This window comes from Leopardus geoffroyi, chromosome E2, assembly GCF_018350155.1.
Source record: "Leopardus geoffroyi isolate Oge1 chromosome E2, O.geoffroyi_Oge1_pat1.0, whole genome shotgun sequence".
NCBI lineage: Eukaryota > Metazoa > Chordata > Mammalia > Carnivora > Felidae > Leopardus > Leopardus geoffroyi.
Window position 1 is genome coordinate 56,464,888 of NC_059335.1, and position 17,639 is coordinate 56,482,526.

The window sequence follows — 17,639 nt, forward strand, 5'->3', positions numbered from 1 at the left end:
AGTGGTTCAAGGGGTGAAACTTCTGAAAATTTTCTTTAAAAGTTTTTTTTAATGTTTATTTATTTTTGAGAGAAAGAGACAGAGTGTAAGCAGAGGAGGGACAGAGAGATCGGGAGACACAGCATCCAAAGCAGGCTCCAGGCTCTGAGCTGCCAGCGCAGAGCCCGACGTGGGGCTCAAATTCACAAACCATGAGATTATGACCTGAGCCGAAGTCGGACGCTCAACCAACTGAGCCACCCAGATGCCCCTCAAAAATTTCTATAGATTCAGTTACTTCAGAAAGCCATGAGAATTCTAGAAGAAAAAGTCCAAACTGAGTGTGGCAGTAATATTGTTGTTATAGAACAGATTTCCATGGTGAAGAGGAAATAAGAAGAGTCACGGACATCCTGCTCATTTACTTATTAGACACAATTGCGGAGAAAATACTCTGAACCAGACACTGTGCTAAGCTCATTACCTAGATTGTCCTAATTCTTATAATAACCCTTTATGTATGTATGCATGTATGTATTTATTATTTCATTTAAAACTATTTTAAAAATACCTTTTGAACACCTGCTATATGCCCGGTCTTGTGCTAGGTACAGGGGGACACAATAGCAAACTAGGGTGACACAGTGCCTGCCCTTCTGGGGCCAGGGGCCTTGTGTGGCAGACGCACATTGATTGACAGACCGATGCTGCTGAGTGAAATGTGTGAGCAGAAGTGGAGACACAGGATCTTTGGATGCCTGGGTCACTCAGTCGGTTGAGCATTCATTCGACTTCGGCTCAAGTCATGATGTCACAGTTCGTTGGTTTCGAGCCTGGCATTGGGCTCTGTGCTGACAGCATGGAACCTGCTTTGGGTTCTCTGTGTCCCTCTCTCTCTGCCCTTCCCCTGTTCATGCTCTCTCTCTCTCTCTCTCTCTCTCAAAAATAAATAAATATTTAAAAATAATAATAAAAAGAGAAGCTGAGACAGGGGCTCTGGATGAAGGGTGAACAGTAGGCAGTCCCTGCAGCAAAGAGACTGGGGATGTGGTTCTTAAGCTGAGAGTAGAAGAGAGTCAAGTAGAGGGGCGGGGAGGGGGGCATTGCTAGGTGAAGAGCCCTTAGGTAAGCTTTTACCTGTGGATCCCGATAGGGCTTGTGCAGCAGAAGCAGAGCCAGGAAGACAGTGAGGGCACCTAAGGTCAGAGATGTCATCCAGAGCCAAACGTGCTGCCCCCTCCAGGCCTCAGCGGCATTGGAGGCTCCATCCTTTGACAAGAGGAAGCAAATATTGAATTAGTAAGGGGAAGGGGGAGATTTTAAAAGATTTTCCTGGCTGCTAGACAGAACTTTGGAAGCACCATTCAAATTACAAACCCTTCTGATGAAACCTTCTTGTCTCCGTTGACTTCTTTGAGCAAAGCCATTTCTTTTCTGCCCTAACTACACATAGCAATGGAAATAATTGTCATATTCATTACACTGGGGCATTTATTCCATCTTAGGTGCTAATCATTCAGAGGCTCTGATATCGGTCCTTCCATTGGAAGGTTACTTGTTAGATTGGCCATCCCCAAAGTCTCGGATAGGTGACTTTCATCCTGGGAGACATTGTTTCTGATATCACTGGAGATCACTTCTAGAAAAGCGTGTGGGGCATGGAGACTCTAGGAGACAGTGGCTTATATCCATCTCTCCCATCTGCATACCAGCAACCCTTGAAAAGCATGTGTGGCATAATTCACAGGAGCAGACTGGCTTCATCCCACCCTATGGATCTGCCAGCCATCATCTTCCCCTTCAACCCCACTCTTCCTTCATGTAATGCCTGCTGCCATACCGTGGGGTGATCTCTGCAGGACGAATGGGCAATTTCCACATCACCCCATTTGATTGTCATCAAAACTCTGTGCAGTGAACCTACAGCAGATGACAGCACAGCTGACATTTGGCCTCCAGAATATTCGGGAAATAGATAGTTGGAAATGAAGCAAGCTCTCATCAGTATCTTGGCTCTCAAACCTCCTAAATTTGCTGCTGAAAGTTTGATGTTTGTTGATTGTTTCTTCCTTAAGTAGGCAAACTTCAGCCCCAGGAGTTAATAAAGCAAATTTTAAGTCTCGCCCCAGGTCCAGCAATGCTGGCTGAACCACACATTTGATTGCATACAAAATGTGAGCGGAGAAGCACAGACCCTCCTCCTGGCAACTTTCAGCACAAGGAGATCAGCTGCAAGAATGGAATAAATTGGAGATTGATTTCTTCAGCTCCATTCATTTGCAGAAATTTGCAGACAATTAAGCTGTCCCCCTGCAGTATAGGTAGCTGATCCTTTTAGCCAAAGGCTGATTGAGATTTGCTCTCTATCCTCTGCACAAGTAGAGTTGTGATTCTCCAAGCACACTTGAGTAAACAGGGCCAAGGAACTCTGTTCTGCGGACGTGGACCTCCCTGCAAAGGTGGTCACCAGCTGTGGCCTGTGGAGACAAAAAGCATCAGGCTTAGATTAGAGCAGGGGGCCCTGGAGTCACAGATGTCAGGGTTCCTTCACCTCGCTTAACAGCTTTGACTTTGGGTGAGTCTCTTACACCTTTGAGCCTCAGGAGAACAGGCATGGCAATTCTACCTGTGAGTTGTTGGGTGGGTTAAATGGGATACTGTTACAGTGTGCCTAGCGCGGTGCCTGGTACACTCCTACTCCATTAATGTCAGTATTTGCTATAGCAGATTTGGTGAGTCCAGGACAAGGATGCCAAGTAAATCTTTGGATTAGAAAGAATTGGAAGAAACAGGCTCTGTGACCTTGAGACTAGAGTTTGGAATGCAAGCTTCAAACTCTCCAAAGGAATGATCTTCAGGATTCTTTAACCTGTACGTGGTATTCAAACCCCAAAGCATCACACCACTGCATCAACCAGGCTCCCCACCGTCTGGGAAGAACATGTGACCTTCCCACCTTGATCTACAAGACTGTCCACAACAGGGCCAGGTTGACTGTTTGAGTCTCACCTGGCACTGCCCTCTCCTAACTCCCTGCCTCTCCAGAGAGGATGCTGCTTCTGTAAGGCTTTGCCTTATTGAAATCTCTCCTCTGAGCACACAGTTTTGCCCAGAAGTTAACAATAGTAGTAGAGAGAACAAGGGAAGAAGCTTGTGGCTTTTTTATTAAGTTTGTACTGTTTTTCCCTCTCATTATTTCCTGATGCAAATACAGCAGCGGGGAGAGAAGGAAAGGCAGACAGCAGTTCTCCAGTCACTGCCGGCTCATGTGAGGGTCGGCTCATGAAGATCCTCATGGCTAGACAGGTCCAAGCTCCCTTGTGGCCGTGTGTTCTGCGTACAGGGAACAGGGTGATTCCTGTCAAACCTCACTGCTTTCTTGGGGTGACCTCAGCTGGGTGTGGGTGGGGACAATGACAACCAAAACCTGGAGTGGGGTTCCAGCTCTGGAGCCCCATCTGGGAAAAGCTTTCTGTCCTCCACTCCTGTAGCACTTGGACCTTGTAGTTATCAACTCTGGGCATCTTGCCTTAATGGGTGTCACGGGTGGGATCTGTGGTAATAAAGCTTGTGACAGGATCCCGGTGTGAGGAGGCATCTGCACCTGTTGGGGGGTGGGGGGTGAGAGGAACGGGAGTCTCAGCCATTGTGGGACCAGCAGGGACTCTGGGTGACCCCTGCATGTGGGCCCACTTGGGGAGAGGGGAGCAGGTCCCTTACCAGTCACTGGGTATCGGCTACATCCCTCCCTCCTTCACAACCCTCACGCCATGGAGGCAAGTCCACAAAAACACTGTGGAAAACATTGTGGCTCTCGTTTCTGAAACATCCCAAGAAGGCAAATGCGTGCATACAGAAAGTAGATTCGTGGCAGCCTGTGGCCGGGCTGAGGGTAATGGAAAAGTTCTAAAATTAGATGGTGGTGATGACCGCCCAACTCTGTACATTTCCTGAAAACCACTGCAATGCATACTTAAAAACAGGTGAATTTGCTAGCCCTTAAATTCTACCTCAAAAACACCTTAAAGATGCTGCAGGAAGTAAGGGCAGAGGGACGCCAGCTCTGCCTTTCCCCAAATCACTCAGACCAGCATTTACAGAGGGACCGGTGTGCCCTGTGAAGGCAGAGCTGGAAAAAGGAAGAAACACAACAAAGAAGCATCGTCATGTTTCTCTCTGTAAATCTGTTCTCCACATAACATGTCTGGTTTTTTTTTTTTAATTGTAAGTGGGCTCCTGTCATTTCTCAGCTTAAACCGCACTCCCCCCCAAGACTTGCTTGTCATGCCAGTATCTGAATTCCCTTTACTGGGTCCCTGACTGGTCTCCTCCCAGTCCCCTCAGGTGCTCCTGCCAAACAGGTGGCCTCCCCGCAGCTCAACAAGCCAGGTGTGCTCCCTCAGCCTGGCAGTCCCTCCTCCCTGTGCCCACATGGCTCCCTCCTCCTTCATCCTTCATTGCCACCTGTGGGCCCTTCCCCTGGACCCTCTGTCTAAAACGTCAGCATCCACGCGCCCTGCACACATTCACTATCCCCCCTCCCACTTGTTTGTGCTTCTGGGCCATCGTTCTGTTTGTCTGTCTTCCTGCTCTAGAATCTGAGCTCCATGAGGACAGAGGCTTGTCTCTTGTATGCTGCATTTCCCAGATGCTTAGAATTACTACTGGCAGAGAGGAAGGGCTCCACGTATAGTTTCTGAAGAAATGAATAAATGAACGAATACGAATCCACTCTTCCTGCCCTTGTCACGGTCCTCGTTTCTTTCTTCCTTCCTCATTCCCTGCCCCCCCAACCCCTCCCCTGTCCACAGCTGCAGGGGTCTCCCCCTTATTTCCAGCATGCTCTTTTTACTGTGTGACATGACACCCCCAGGGACCGTGAACCTTGCTTCTAAGACACTGCCAATTTCTCCTGAGATTGAGAAGAAGGGAGGAAAGCAAATGGGATTGTAAACCCAAACACCCTACAGAAGGAAGGCGAAGGCTCTGGTGAGCCCGCAGGAGAGGAGAGACATTCTGGGAAGGGGTGCAATTCTCCTATAATAAAGTCCTGCAAGATCACGTCTCCCCGAGGACACAGCTCTGCCCTTTGACTGAAGTGAAATTTGTTGAGGCTGCTGCAGCCCTCCTTCTGTTCCAGGCTCAAAGGTGCTGGGGATCGTTGTCCAGCCAGTTCAGGGTTGTAGGGAAGCCCCCATGAGAGGCACACGCCTGTGCATGTGCACCTGTAGCTGAGGAAACCATCTCGGTTTCAAGCAGGAAGGTGTATTGTGTGTGTTGTGTGTGTCCTTGGGTTTAGGCTTGTCATGTGTGGCTGTTGCATGGTTATCTATTCATGAGCATGTGTGAGTCTGTGGGTGTGTACACGTGCACGTGTGAGTGTTTGTGTTTGACGCCGATTTTGATGTTAGTGTGCCTGGGTCTGACGGGTCTGGAAATCTAGAGACGGTTATGTGTCCGTGTGTGTCTGCGTTAAGATCTGGCCTTAGGCCACCCTCAGCTGAATTACTCACTCGTAAAAGGGACTGAGTGGCTTGTCTTCATTTCCTCACATCCCTGTCCTGGTATTAATAAGACCCATCCTTCACTTTTGTGCTGTTCTTTGCAGAGCACAGACTGCTTCTCCACACAATTTCTCATTTCATTCTGATAATCAGGAGCACGGGCAGATTACCTTCCTTCACAGATGAGAAATTCCCCTTCAACCTCTCTCTGTCCTCAAGGAAAGCAGTTTCCATCCTCCTCTCTTGGGCTCACTGCTGCTGATCCCCTCCTTCCCACCTCGTTGGGGCACCTGCCCCCATCACTTGTCCTCTGCACTCATCTGCAGCCATGCTTATGACTTCCTTCCGCTAGCCCTTTCCTCCTCGTGCCCAGCACACTTCCTGGTCTCCCCTTGAACTGACAGACTTCTTCCCAAGTCCCTTCTTTCCTTCCCGAGGCTCTCCTTTCCTTCCGCACCAAAGCCCTCACTTCTCATTGATTCCTGAATTCGACCCTAACACACTGGTAAGCTGCTCTTCCTAAAATCAATACCTGTTCATTGTCAAGCCCGACAGCCTCCTTATGGCTTTTGGGTTGTTGGAGGGGATGTTTGCATTGGGTGATACGGTCATGTCCCCCTTCCTTTTTGACATTCTTATCTCTTCATCCTTCTTCTGGGTTTTCCCTTTTTGCACCTAATCTTTCTATGGCTTTTGCTGGCCTTTTCAGAAACCCAGTGAATGGTTGAGTTCCTGCCTCTTCCCTCTGGACATAGTGTGGATGATGTCAGCTCTGCCTTTCCTTCCCTTTCCTTCCGGCTACCCTTGTTTGTGGTTGATTGTGATAACTCTCTCCCTCATTCATTGCTCCCTCCCGAATACAATTCGTGATACCCCCTCTAGAAATCTCTGTGGGATATCCAACAGCCCCTCAAGTCTACCTGTCTACAGTATGCAACACCTGTACCCAGAACTGCCGTTTTTGTCTTTTTGTTTTTCTCTTTGCCCACTATCTTGGCAGTGGCAACATCAGAAGTCATGAGGTCTTTGGGCGCCTGGGTGGCTCGGTCGCTTAGGCATCCGACTTTGGCCCAGGTCATGATCCCCCGCTTCATGGGTTCGAGCCCCGTGCTGGGTTCTGTGCTGACAGCTTGGAGTCTGCAGCCTGTTTCAGATTCTGTGTCTCCCTCTCTCTCTGCCCCTCCCCCACTCTCACTCTATCTCTCTGTCTTCCAAAAATAAATAAATATTAAAAAAAAAAGACATCATGCGATCATCAGACAGCTTCCCCTTTGCCCTGATGTTCCATTCTTCCCCACACCCTATCTCTTCTCCTTCTGTAAACAGCTCTTAGGTTGGTCGCATTTTTTTATCCCCACTGTTTCTGTTTTCTTTCCTTGAGGTTACAACCACAGCCTGGTGCATTCAAAGGCTTCACATGAGGGACTGACAGATACAAACACGCACAGTTAGGCATAAACATTTTTATACAACACATCTGTCTAGATATGCATAAAGTGTATGATTGTCAGTCACATCAGATGTATGGCTCCTACATGGTCCCTGTCACACAGAAACACATGGCTTCAAAGCATACCAACAAACCATTTAGCACAGACCTGATCAAAGTTAGACATGCAAGCAAGTATACATGTAGACATTTGTCAACAAATACAGTTAGATATACACATATATCACAAGGACAAAAGCGGACCTATTGACATAAAAGCTCGGTCATGGACAACAAGTATTTGTTGAGTTCTCCGCCATCGTAAGGCGAAAAGTTGGGTGACATAATATGTCCTGGCCCCAGCAATTCCTTAACACGCCCACCATGGAGGACTCCGGTGCACATGGAGACATCTCTAAAATCAGTCATTCCCACCTTCTACCCTGTTCCCTTCTACGTGCACTTTGCCATCTTGAGCTCAGAGCTTCCTGCTTCTTTTCTTAGGCATTTTTGACCCAAGGGCTGACATAGCTGTGCTTGTTGCTAAGCTCTGGGCTGCTTTGAGAGTTGGGGAAATGGACTGGCCACTTTAGGCTTGACTTGCTAATAATAAGCTAGAAGGACACCGGATGTGGGAATGGGGACTCAGGGGCCTGACCTCCTAAGTACTCATGAGAACGAAAATATCACCCATTCACAGACCTGCAAACTCAAATAAGGCCTTTATTACAAACAATGGAAAGTTTGTTATTGACGACACAGTGTGCTTTTTCATTACTTTAGACACATTTTCACATATATTCTCATAATGAACTAAAGCCTACGTTTGCTGTGTCACAGAGCCAAATCACCTATTCTTTATATTTGCATAGGACTTTAAATCTTTTAAGAGGGCTTTCTGAGACATTCTCTCATCTGAACCTCAAGATTCTTTTTATTGTAAATGAGATTCATATGTTGTACGTATTTTACATATTTTCTATTCTTTTGGTACTTCCTAGTAAACCAGCAGAATCTTCCCAGATGTTATATGTCAGTGTTCTGTGAATATAATCCACTGTGTTTTTCATTGTCTTATTATTGTCTATTTCATTTTCTCTTTTTCTAGCCTGTCTTTTGCTTGGTTAGGCCGGGTTATTTTGTTGGTGGTAGTTGGTTGGGTGGGTGGATTTGTTGTTGTTTTAACCCCTCTTACTTTTTCTCCATTACATATACACACTCTGGTTTTCTGTCTTTACCTGAATATTAATTATTTTGTCTTCCCAGAGACCAAACAGTTTTATTTGCACTCATGCATTGAGATTTTAAATATCATTCTTCCATGTTTGTATAAGAAGAGAAGATGCCCAATATTGCATTCTGTGTTTCCCTACACATTTTATCCTAGATATTCCCTCTACTAGCTAGGTAAATTGAACAAGCCCCGCCACCTCAATAAACTTAATATTCCTCATTGTTTGAGGAAGACCAAGATTTACTAGAGATATTAATTGCAAATATTAGAGTGAACACATGTAAAGTGCCCAGCATGTTGCCTAATGCACACTTAAGAGATTGTACGTAGTCTATGGTAGTGATTATGAGCACAGTCAAATGTGGTATTAGAGGTTAGAACATGGTCTTTGCTCCTACATTACTGGTAACCATCTAAGAGTGTCGTCTCTTGCTAGTGGACCCAAATTCAACCTTGTCTTGCAGTTGAATGTCTAAGTTGTTCGCCATGTTTACCCTTTATAAATAATGTCTGGTGAACACTTGCCTGCATATAGCTTTATTCTCCTTTTGAATTTAGCATTTGAATGTATTCCTAGGAGTGATATCACTGAGTGAAGGGGTATGAACATGTATAAGATTCCTGATAAATAAGTATTGCCCGGTTGTGTTCCACAAGAGAACCATCAGATTACACTGCCACCAAAATCTAGAGAAAGATCATAGAAGCTTTCTTAGCCTTAGCTGATCTTGTTTCCTGTTTGACTTTTCTTAGATAGATTTTTCTTTAAAACTACATACACACACACCACACACACACACACACACACACACACACGCAAATATACACATCGTTTTGTGGAGTGTGGATCAATGATGGTATTTAAATACCATTTGCCGCCTTTTGGTAGGAACTTGTCATCCAAAGTTCGAGACGATTTGGATGATATATAACATAACTTCAGCTAGTACTGGCATTGAATGAGATTGGTTTATATACTGAAAATGATGTTCCACTTTCAGTCCTCTGATCAGATCAAGGGGAAGGTCTCAGCTTGGTGCTAACAACGCTTTAATGCCCCACTACCCCCTTGCTTATTTTCCTTTTAGAAAGAGGAGCTGATTTCCCCCCTGAGATTCCAGTTCAAGCTGAATACCCTCATTTTTGTCTCCAGCGTGTTTATTTTCATGTGTTTCCTACTTCTTATGAAAAGCAACACCGGTCTTTATTTAAAATTATGACACAGCGTTTCCTAGTTTGCACACATGTATGTCATTGATAGTTAAATTACAGATAGGGCGGAAATCCTGACAGTGTTGTTCCAGTCATTGAAGTTGGGGGCGTAGTGCATGGGTGGTGCATTCCAACAGTTGGCCCACTAATATTAACAAATATTCCTTGACAAAATATGGACTAGGAGTCTCCATAATGCCTGGCGTAGTGTGGAATTTAGCAATTACCCCTTCTTCCTTATGCATTTATGAGTGCAAACACCTTGCAGTTGGCCATGAGGCCAGTAGCTTTTATATTCAGTGGGTTCTGGGGGTTCGTGACCAGGTACATAATCTCCTCACTTGGCAGATTAAGAACGGGAATATCCCAGCACTGAAGGATGTATAAATCAAGACTGGCATTGTGAATAGAACGATTCAGAAGATGGGATTAAAGAGCTTAATGGTAGTCATTGTGAATCACGATGTCAGCTTTAGTATGATTCTAACGATGTACTTGCTAACGCTAATGAGGTTTGATAGAATAAAATTAACAATGTCCAAACAGCCCTATGCTTTCGCAACAAAGGAACCATATCTCAAAGCAGAGTGATACATCCTTTCCGGGGGGCTATTTAGTCGATTGATTTTGGGTTTTTTCTCTTTTAGGATATATTTAAATTTGCAAGAACTTCTCCTGTCCCAAGACAAAAGAGGTCCATTGTGGTATCTCCCATTTTAATTCCAGAGAATCAGAGACAGCCTTTCCCAAGAGATGTTGGCAAGGTAAGTCATACAAAATACAAATGACGTGACAAAGGCAGATTTTAATAAGGAGGAAAGCATACACAGGGCAAGCTGACTGTGACCATCTTGGTGGCCTCCTGAAGTTGGCCTCTATTCCTCTATGACAGGAAACCAGATGGTTTTGCCAATAAAAGAATGACAAAAGCCATCAAACAAACAAAAAATGGAATTTATAAAAACATCAATAATAATACCTCTGAATATCATGCTTTGGAGAGCTATGTGTCATACAAGCATGCTAAAGTTGTGTCAGGAAGACGTCACTGGTTAATAGATTCATTGCTTTTAAGATAATGTCCAGGCAACCAGCCAGATTCTATCCTATACATGCCATACCATACCATACCAGTATAGCAGTATGATATGTGGCCTAATTTAGATCCTAATTTTCAAATGTGTAAGTCCAGTGGCACCCTGGGTCAGCTTTCTAAAAAGAACTAAGATCATACTAAGATCAAAAGAACTAAATTATACTAACCAGACCCAGAAAACACTGTCGCGTGAATCAGGGGAGTAACTTTTCCAGGAAGAAATGTTCATTGTTAAATGGGCAGAAATACTGGTGTTGCTTCATCAACACATTCTCTCCCTGTAGGAAAGTCAACATGGAGAATCAAACGTAAACCAGTTCATATTTTTGGGTCATCCTGGAATTTGAACAGTGGTGGTTAGTTCAGTGAATGACCTTAATGGCTGGATGCTATTGAACTATTTACTCATTCATTACATAAATAAGGAGCACTTGTTATATGCCAGACTTCAAGATTGGGACTGGGTGAATATTGGCGTGAACAGCAGAGAAGCCCCTAGTGTGATAGAGCTTTATTATAGTGGGGAGGCTATATTTCAATGAGGAAATAAACAAACAAGAAAATTGCAGAGGATAATAAATTCTGTGAGGAGCGGAAACAGCTCTTCAGGAAGAGAGTAAATGGCAAGGCCAGGGAGTAGAGGAACAGCAGTGTTCACGTACATGGCCGGGAAGGCTGGTCCGAGACCATGGTGTTTGAATGGAGACCGGAGGGGTGAGAAAAGGGTAGCCGCAGCAAGATCTGGGGAAGCCGCACTCTTAGCAGAGGGCACTGCACATGCAAAGGTCTAGAGGTGGAAAGGAACGAGGCGTATTTGAGGAGCAAAACATCTGGATGGCTGCAATGTGAGTGGGGAAGAGAGTGGAAAGAGCTAAAGTCAGAGAATCTGGACTGTCACAGTGGCTTCAGACACCATGGCAAGTGGGAATTTCATTGTATACACAGCAAGAGACTACTGGAGGTTCTCCCTGGGGTGTGTGTGTGTGTGTGCGTGTGTGTGCGCACACTGAAAGACCCTCTGGCTGCCTCATAGGGAATGATTTGTGGGAGCAGAGTGGTTACGAGCAGTGGGCACAGAAAGATCTGCCAAAGGGGGTGTTATATGGTGACCTGGACCAGAAGTGAAGGTAATTTGGACCGAAATCTATTTCTGTTGGAAATTAGAGGCATCAATAATCCAGTGTCCTGGTAATCACCATATTTGAGATTTGAAGCCACCACTGTGCCAAAGATGCCTTTCTTTAAGCAAAGCCTTGCCAAGGGTCCGGGACATGGGACAAAGGGGGGCAGAGCTGTTCCAAGTGGGCGATGGTGGGGTTTAGGAGCCCTGCCCTGTGGACAGCCCTAACCACTGCGATGGCCCTTGTGTCAGTGTCCCTGAAGCCAAGAGTGGCACTCACCAAGGACCAGATTCCTCAAGGCTGCAAGGCTCTGCCCCCAAACCATTTCAGAGACACCAGTTGCATCCTTGCTCTTTAGACGTTTACGTAAGTCTGGTGGTCTCAGCCCTCACTGTGCATCAGAGTTGCCTAGAGAAGTTAAGAGACACACGCCAGGCTCCGCCTCCCAAGATCCATTCAATTGGTCAGGAAGTGGGGACCACGCATCAGCAGTTTTCTTTTAAATCCCAGGCGATTCTGATGTGCAGCCAGGGTTGAGAACCCCTGAGCTACACCAGGCCTCCTTCCAGAGTAGCGATGGACCAACAATATCAGCACCACCTGGACGGCCGTGCAACAGCTGCTGGTTTCTCCATGCTCTTTATACCCTTAAAGGAACTTTTTCCCTCCGTGCATGCTTGGTTGTATCCATTCACCTTACCCTTTTCTTCATGTCTTATGCCTCACCGTCATCAGCCCCACACCAGGAGCTAACAAGGGATGCTCTGCTGAGCTCTGAGACAGTGTATAGGTATCTGCAGAGAGTTCTGGGGAGGTGGGGAGAAGGGAGACGCATCCTCCTCGCCCACTCAAACTCTCGGAGTCAGGCAACTCTAACTGCATAAATATCGCACATCAGACGAGTGTAGAATGCCATATGAAGAAGAGACTGTGGTTATGAACGCATAAGGACGCTGGCCTCACTTTGGTTTCCCCCAGAAGCTGACCCTGAGACAAGAATTCAAATGCAACTAGTTTAGGTAGGAGGTGAAGAGAATACTGGTAAGGGAGGGGAGTGGGGGGAATGGAAGTGATCCAGGGAAGGAAAACAGCCAACTGAAAGGTCTCTTTATCAAGGCAACTACCACTGTAGGTGACTGCAATGTAATCCCCAGGGGACATGCTAGGGAATGGTGGAAAGCACATTCCACGGGGGAGAAAGCTGGGGTATTTACAGACCAACCCCATCTGTCTTTGGTTGAGGATCTTTCACAAAGGCACAAACTCTCCAGCACATCCAGCCTTCCCTGTGTTCTGGGTGCCAGCATGACAGCTTTCTGAGGCCTGGGGGAGACAGTTGCAACCCTGCTGGTGTGCCCTGAAAAGGTGAGGTCCAAGGAAGGGGACAGGGCACGGATGGACTCCATTCCATCACCAAACTTGATACAAATGTGTTTGTTTGCAGGCCACATTTTCCCTGGCTCATCTTCTGCTCCCACCTCATTTTCTGAACTTTTTTCTGTCTCATGCCTTTGGAGAGCATTGTGCTTGCCTCTCTCCATGAATACCTACCCGCTGCATGTCCGGTGGGCAGATCTCTGAAATTCAACCCGATCCGCACCACTAAGCACACATTCTGCATCTGCATTTACAAAGCACCGTGCTAGGGGCTGGGGATCTAAGGACAAAAGGCAATAGACAGGATCCTTAATCTCACAGGATTATAGAGGAGTAGAAAAAAATCATCACAAACACATTATTTGTCCAATGCTGTGAAGTATAAGCACGTTTCACCCATCACCTTCAATTCTCATACAAGCAACCCCATGAGGGTCATCCTCTAGTGTGCAGGGTGAGAGTGAGCAGAGTCAGAGGGAGACGGTCACCTGTCCCAGGTCACACAGTCAGTGAGTAGCAGAAACAAATTCCAAGCCAACCCTTTGAGGTTTCAGTCTGTGCTCTTAACCCGCTAAGTGCAATCTGAGAATTCTCTTACATGGGATGAAATATCTTTGCTGACAGTTACTCTCTTTAAAACAACATTAAGGGGGCCTGGGGGTGGCTCAGTCGGTTAAGCGCCCGACTTCAGCTCAGGTCGTGATCTCGCGGTCCGTGAGTTCGAGCCCCGCGTCGGGCTCTGGGCTGATGGCTCAGAGCCTGGAGCCTGCTTCCGATTCTGTGTCGCCCTCTCTTTCTGACCCTCCCCCATGCATGCTCTGTCTTTGTCTCAAAAATAAATAAACGTTAAAAAAAAATAAAAAAAAAAACATTAAAATTAAATTTAATTATTTGAATTTGAAGTGCACCAAAGAAAAAAAGTAGGATGGATAGAGGGCTGGGTAATTGGATAGATATATGATAAAACAAATTTAGTAAAATGTTAATGGTAGAATTGGGTGGTGGGCATAAGGTCGATCACTGAAAATTTCTTTCAGCGTTTCCTCTGTTTGGAAATTTCCTAATACAATGTTGGAGGAAAATTAAGCTTAACTAAATACAACATTATCATAAAACACAAGAATTGGTGTGTTGACTCAAAAATAATTTTTTGTCTTTCACTTCAAGAGGATGGATGGAGACTAAGTACCTATTTCTTTTCTTCTTTTTTTTTTTGTGTGTGTGTCGTATTTTATCATAAATGCCTATTAAAGAAAGGAGACTCACACACTTCAGGGTAAAGACATCAAAAGCAAGGTGCTGCCGTGAATCCACTCTCTGGGGGAGATTTTTCTCAGTTGAGGCTGTGCCATGCAGAATTGTGTATTGACAGAAAGGCTTTGCAGGTAGCCCTGGGGGCTAGACAAAGTTTTGGTTTGATGCATTATTTACCTGCCAAATAATTAATTAGTCGGTAAGTGGCTAACTTATTGGAATTTGGAAACAGCTTTAACATCATCTCCCTCAGTGTTTCTGAAAAATGGCTTAAATACCCAGTTGCGAATATACTCCCTCAAACCTGTGACTTCCTTCCCGTTTTTGAGTTCTAGATCTGGGAGTGTGTGCCCTAAAGAGAAATGCATAGCTGCCACCAGGTGCTTTTTCCCTCCCCCTTCAAAGTGTGACTATTTCAAAATTTGAGCCATAAATAATTTCTTAGTTTTACCAACTTTCACTGATAAATATTTGATTGCCTCTTTGGAGATTTTTGAGTTCCTGGGCCTGATTGATTGAGAGCAGGAGACTTTAAATCTGTGGGGCAGCAAGGAGGTCTTTGGGAGACGTATTTTATTCTGTTTTATATTAAGTTTGAAAGACAAGTCATTTATGAAATGCTTATTAGAGATTCTAGTTTCATCACAAACCCTTTTCATCAAAACCAATGAAAGTACATTTTACTGAAAATCCTTTTTTTATATCCCCTATAAATTGGTAGAATGGGCCTTTAGAAGGACATCTTTAACCCAGGACAGGAGAAATATGTAATTGGACCGTGTGCTTTTCGTAAAGGGAATCAACATAGATCATTAGAGCAAATCATGAAAACCACTCAACCAGGACTCTGCTTTGATTGTGTCATGAATGCACATCATCCACAAGGGTAATTTATGGCAGTTCCTAAATATTGCTCAGAGTTCTGGGCATACCGTCTAGTAAGGATCTCCCCACATGCACGTAGTCTGTACCTCCCATTTATGCCCAGCTTTGCAAACAGGTGCCAAGGAACCGGTGGCTCAGGACTGAATTTGTTTTACTCCACGTAATAGCCATTTGCATCACTTTGAGAACACATGGGTGCCAGGCTGTGGGGCCACAAATCTGGTCCTAGATCCCCAGCACTGCTCGATCTCACCCTCCTACTAAAAACATAGACTTAGCCCTGTCCCATTGCCTGACTCGTCCTGTATCGTCACCATCAGCCCTCCACCCCTTTTCAAATCTACTGTTTCACAGTTTTTATTCAAGTCTGACTACATGCCTCCTCTCAGAAATTTACAGCAGTTTAATTTCTCTTTTTAAAAAAATTTTTTATACATTTATTTATTTGTTTTGAGAGAGTGATGGGGGTGTCAGAGGCACAGAGAGAGAGAGGGAGAGAGAGAGAATCCCAAGCAAGCTCCATGCCGTCAGCGCAGATCCCTACACAGGGCTCGAATTCACTCACTGTGAGATCATGACCTGAGCCGAAATTAAGAGTCTGACACTTAACTCACTGAGCTACCCAGGCGCCCCTAATTTCTCCTCTTAAAAAGAACCAGGAGTTTTACTCAATAACTAAAATTTACCACTGGCTAGTGTATAGGAGAGAAATTTGGGGGTGCCTGGGTGTCTCAGTCAGTCAAACCTCCAACTTTGGCTCAGGTCATGATCTCCCGTTTCACAGGTTCATGCCCCACATCAGGCTCTGTGCTGACAGCTCAGAGCCTGGAGCCTGCTTCAGATTCTATGTTTCCTTCTCTTTGTCCCTCCCCTGCTCCTACACTGTCTCTCTCTCTCTCTCTCAAAAATAAATAAACATGAAAAAAAGAGAGAAATTTGAATATAAAAGATCCAAGATGTCCAGAAACTCAATATTCAAAACTTCTTGCAGAGATGAATAGCATAATTTATTTCTACATGCAGCAACACCACTCATACATATGCCTTTACTATTTCCATGACTTAGAACTCTTTCCTCTTCCTGGGACACAGCCCCTTCATCCACACTCTCTGGGGGCTGACGCATTTACATTCAAGGCTTCGCTGTCCAGTGGAACATTTACATCCTTGCAGAAAATTCTGTCCACACTGTCCAGTATGGTAGCCTCTAACCAACCACATGTGGTTATTGAACACTTGATATGTGGCCAATGCAACTGAGGAACTGGAGTTTTAAATTTTATCTAATTTTAATGAATTTTAACTCAAAATTAAAAACTACTATTTGATTCAGTATTGGCATGAGAAATCTCCTTTTTCAACTGTAAATTTTAGTCTAAGTACAGGTCAAATACTTTTCATGAAAATATAATATCTAAATTGATATGTAAGTGTAATATAAACAGGTTTTCACAAGCATATTACCCCCACACACAAAGCATGAAAAATATCTCATTAATAATCCTTATATTCTTGTCATGTTGAAATCAAAACATTTTGGATATCTTGGTATGCTTAAAATTAATCTCATTTGTTTCTTTTTACTTTTTTTTTAATGTGGCTACCAGAGAATTTAAAATTATTTGTGTGGCTCACATTATATTTCTATTGATCACTGCTGGGCTAACGCCTGTTTCTGATGCAGTCTCTTCCTTGGGTTTTTTTGTTTGACCTCCTTTACACATTGTTTATACCTCCTTGCTCACACAGAACACATTCGAGAGAGCAATATAGTTTCTTTTGTATTTTTCTTATCTTTCTGTTAACTATAATTCATCAAGTGTAGCGATACAATCCACTGCCTAACACAAAGTAGGACTCAAATATTCTTTGACTTGAATTCTAGTTAGGTCTATGCCTGGTTGGATAAGGCATTCACTGGTTCCTGATTAAAGTGATCACAGCCCGGTTTGTTGTTAGAATGGAATTAATAGAGCGTTATATGATCAGTCTGGATATTTCTAGCAAATTTTAATTTTCCACAATGGCAGTGAGGATACCAGATAAATTGGTTGGTAGTCAACCATTATGTCAGGTCAAATCTGTATCTTTGGCAGATTGTGATAGATTGGATGTTGATGGATTGTGTGTGGGGGTTGGGGGTGTGGGGAGGGGAAAGAGAAGGAGAGAGAGAGAGAAGAAAGAAAGTGCTTGTATTTCCATATTTGCTCAGACGTACAGTATTTTAAACCCACTTAAATAAAGAACCTCAAAACTAACTTTATTCACAACTGAACAGAGTTAATTTTAACTTATTTCAACTAAGTCTAGTAAAAATATATATTCGCCATTAACAAGTGTTGCCCTCTTTCTGCAAAGTTTAATTAATGATAAAACATAATTGAGTTGTTTTGGTTGTTTGCCAAATACATATATATGCAAAAATGCCCTCCGTGATATACATCCAGCAAATAAAGGCATCCGAGCCTATGGAGGAAGCAATATTTTTAGTCCTGGGTTTATCACCCCTTCAGTTCTCAATGTGAAAGATTCCCAAGGCTTTATTGTT

General features: G+C 44.4%; 1 protein-coding gene across 2 annotated transcripts in view; it reads left to right on the top strand.

The window, feature by feature from the left end:
* Positions 1-17,639, top strand: part of CDH13 (cadherin 13) — a 1,038,962-nt gene that overhangs the window by 444,633 nt on the left and 576,690 nt on the right. For both annotated transcript variants that reach the window (XM_045441270.1, XM_045441271.1), the window contains exon 4: positions 10,006-10,122. In XM_045441270.1, coding sequence (XP_045297226.1) covers positions 10,006-10,122 — 117 coding nt within the window. The remainder of the gene's footprint in view (positions 1-10,005; positions 10,123-17,639) is intronic.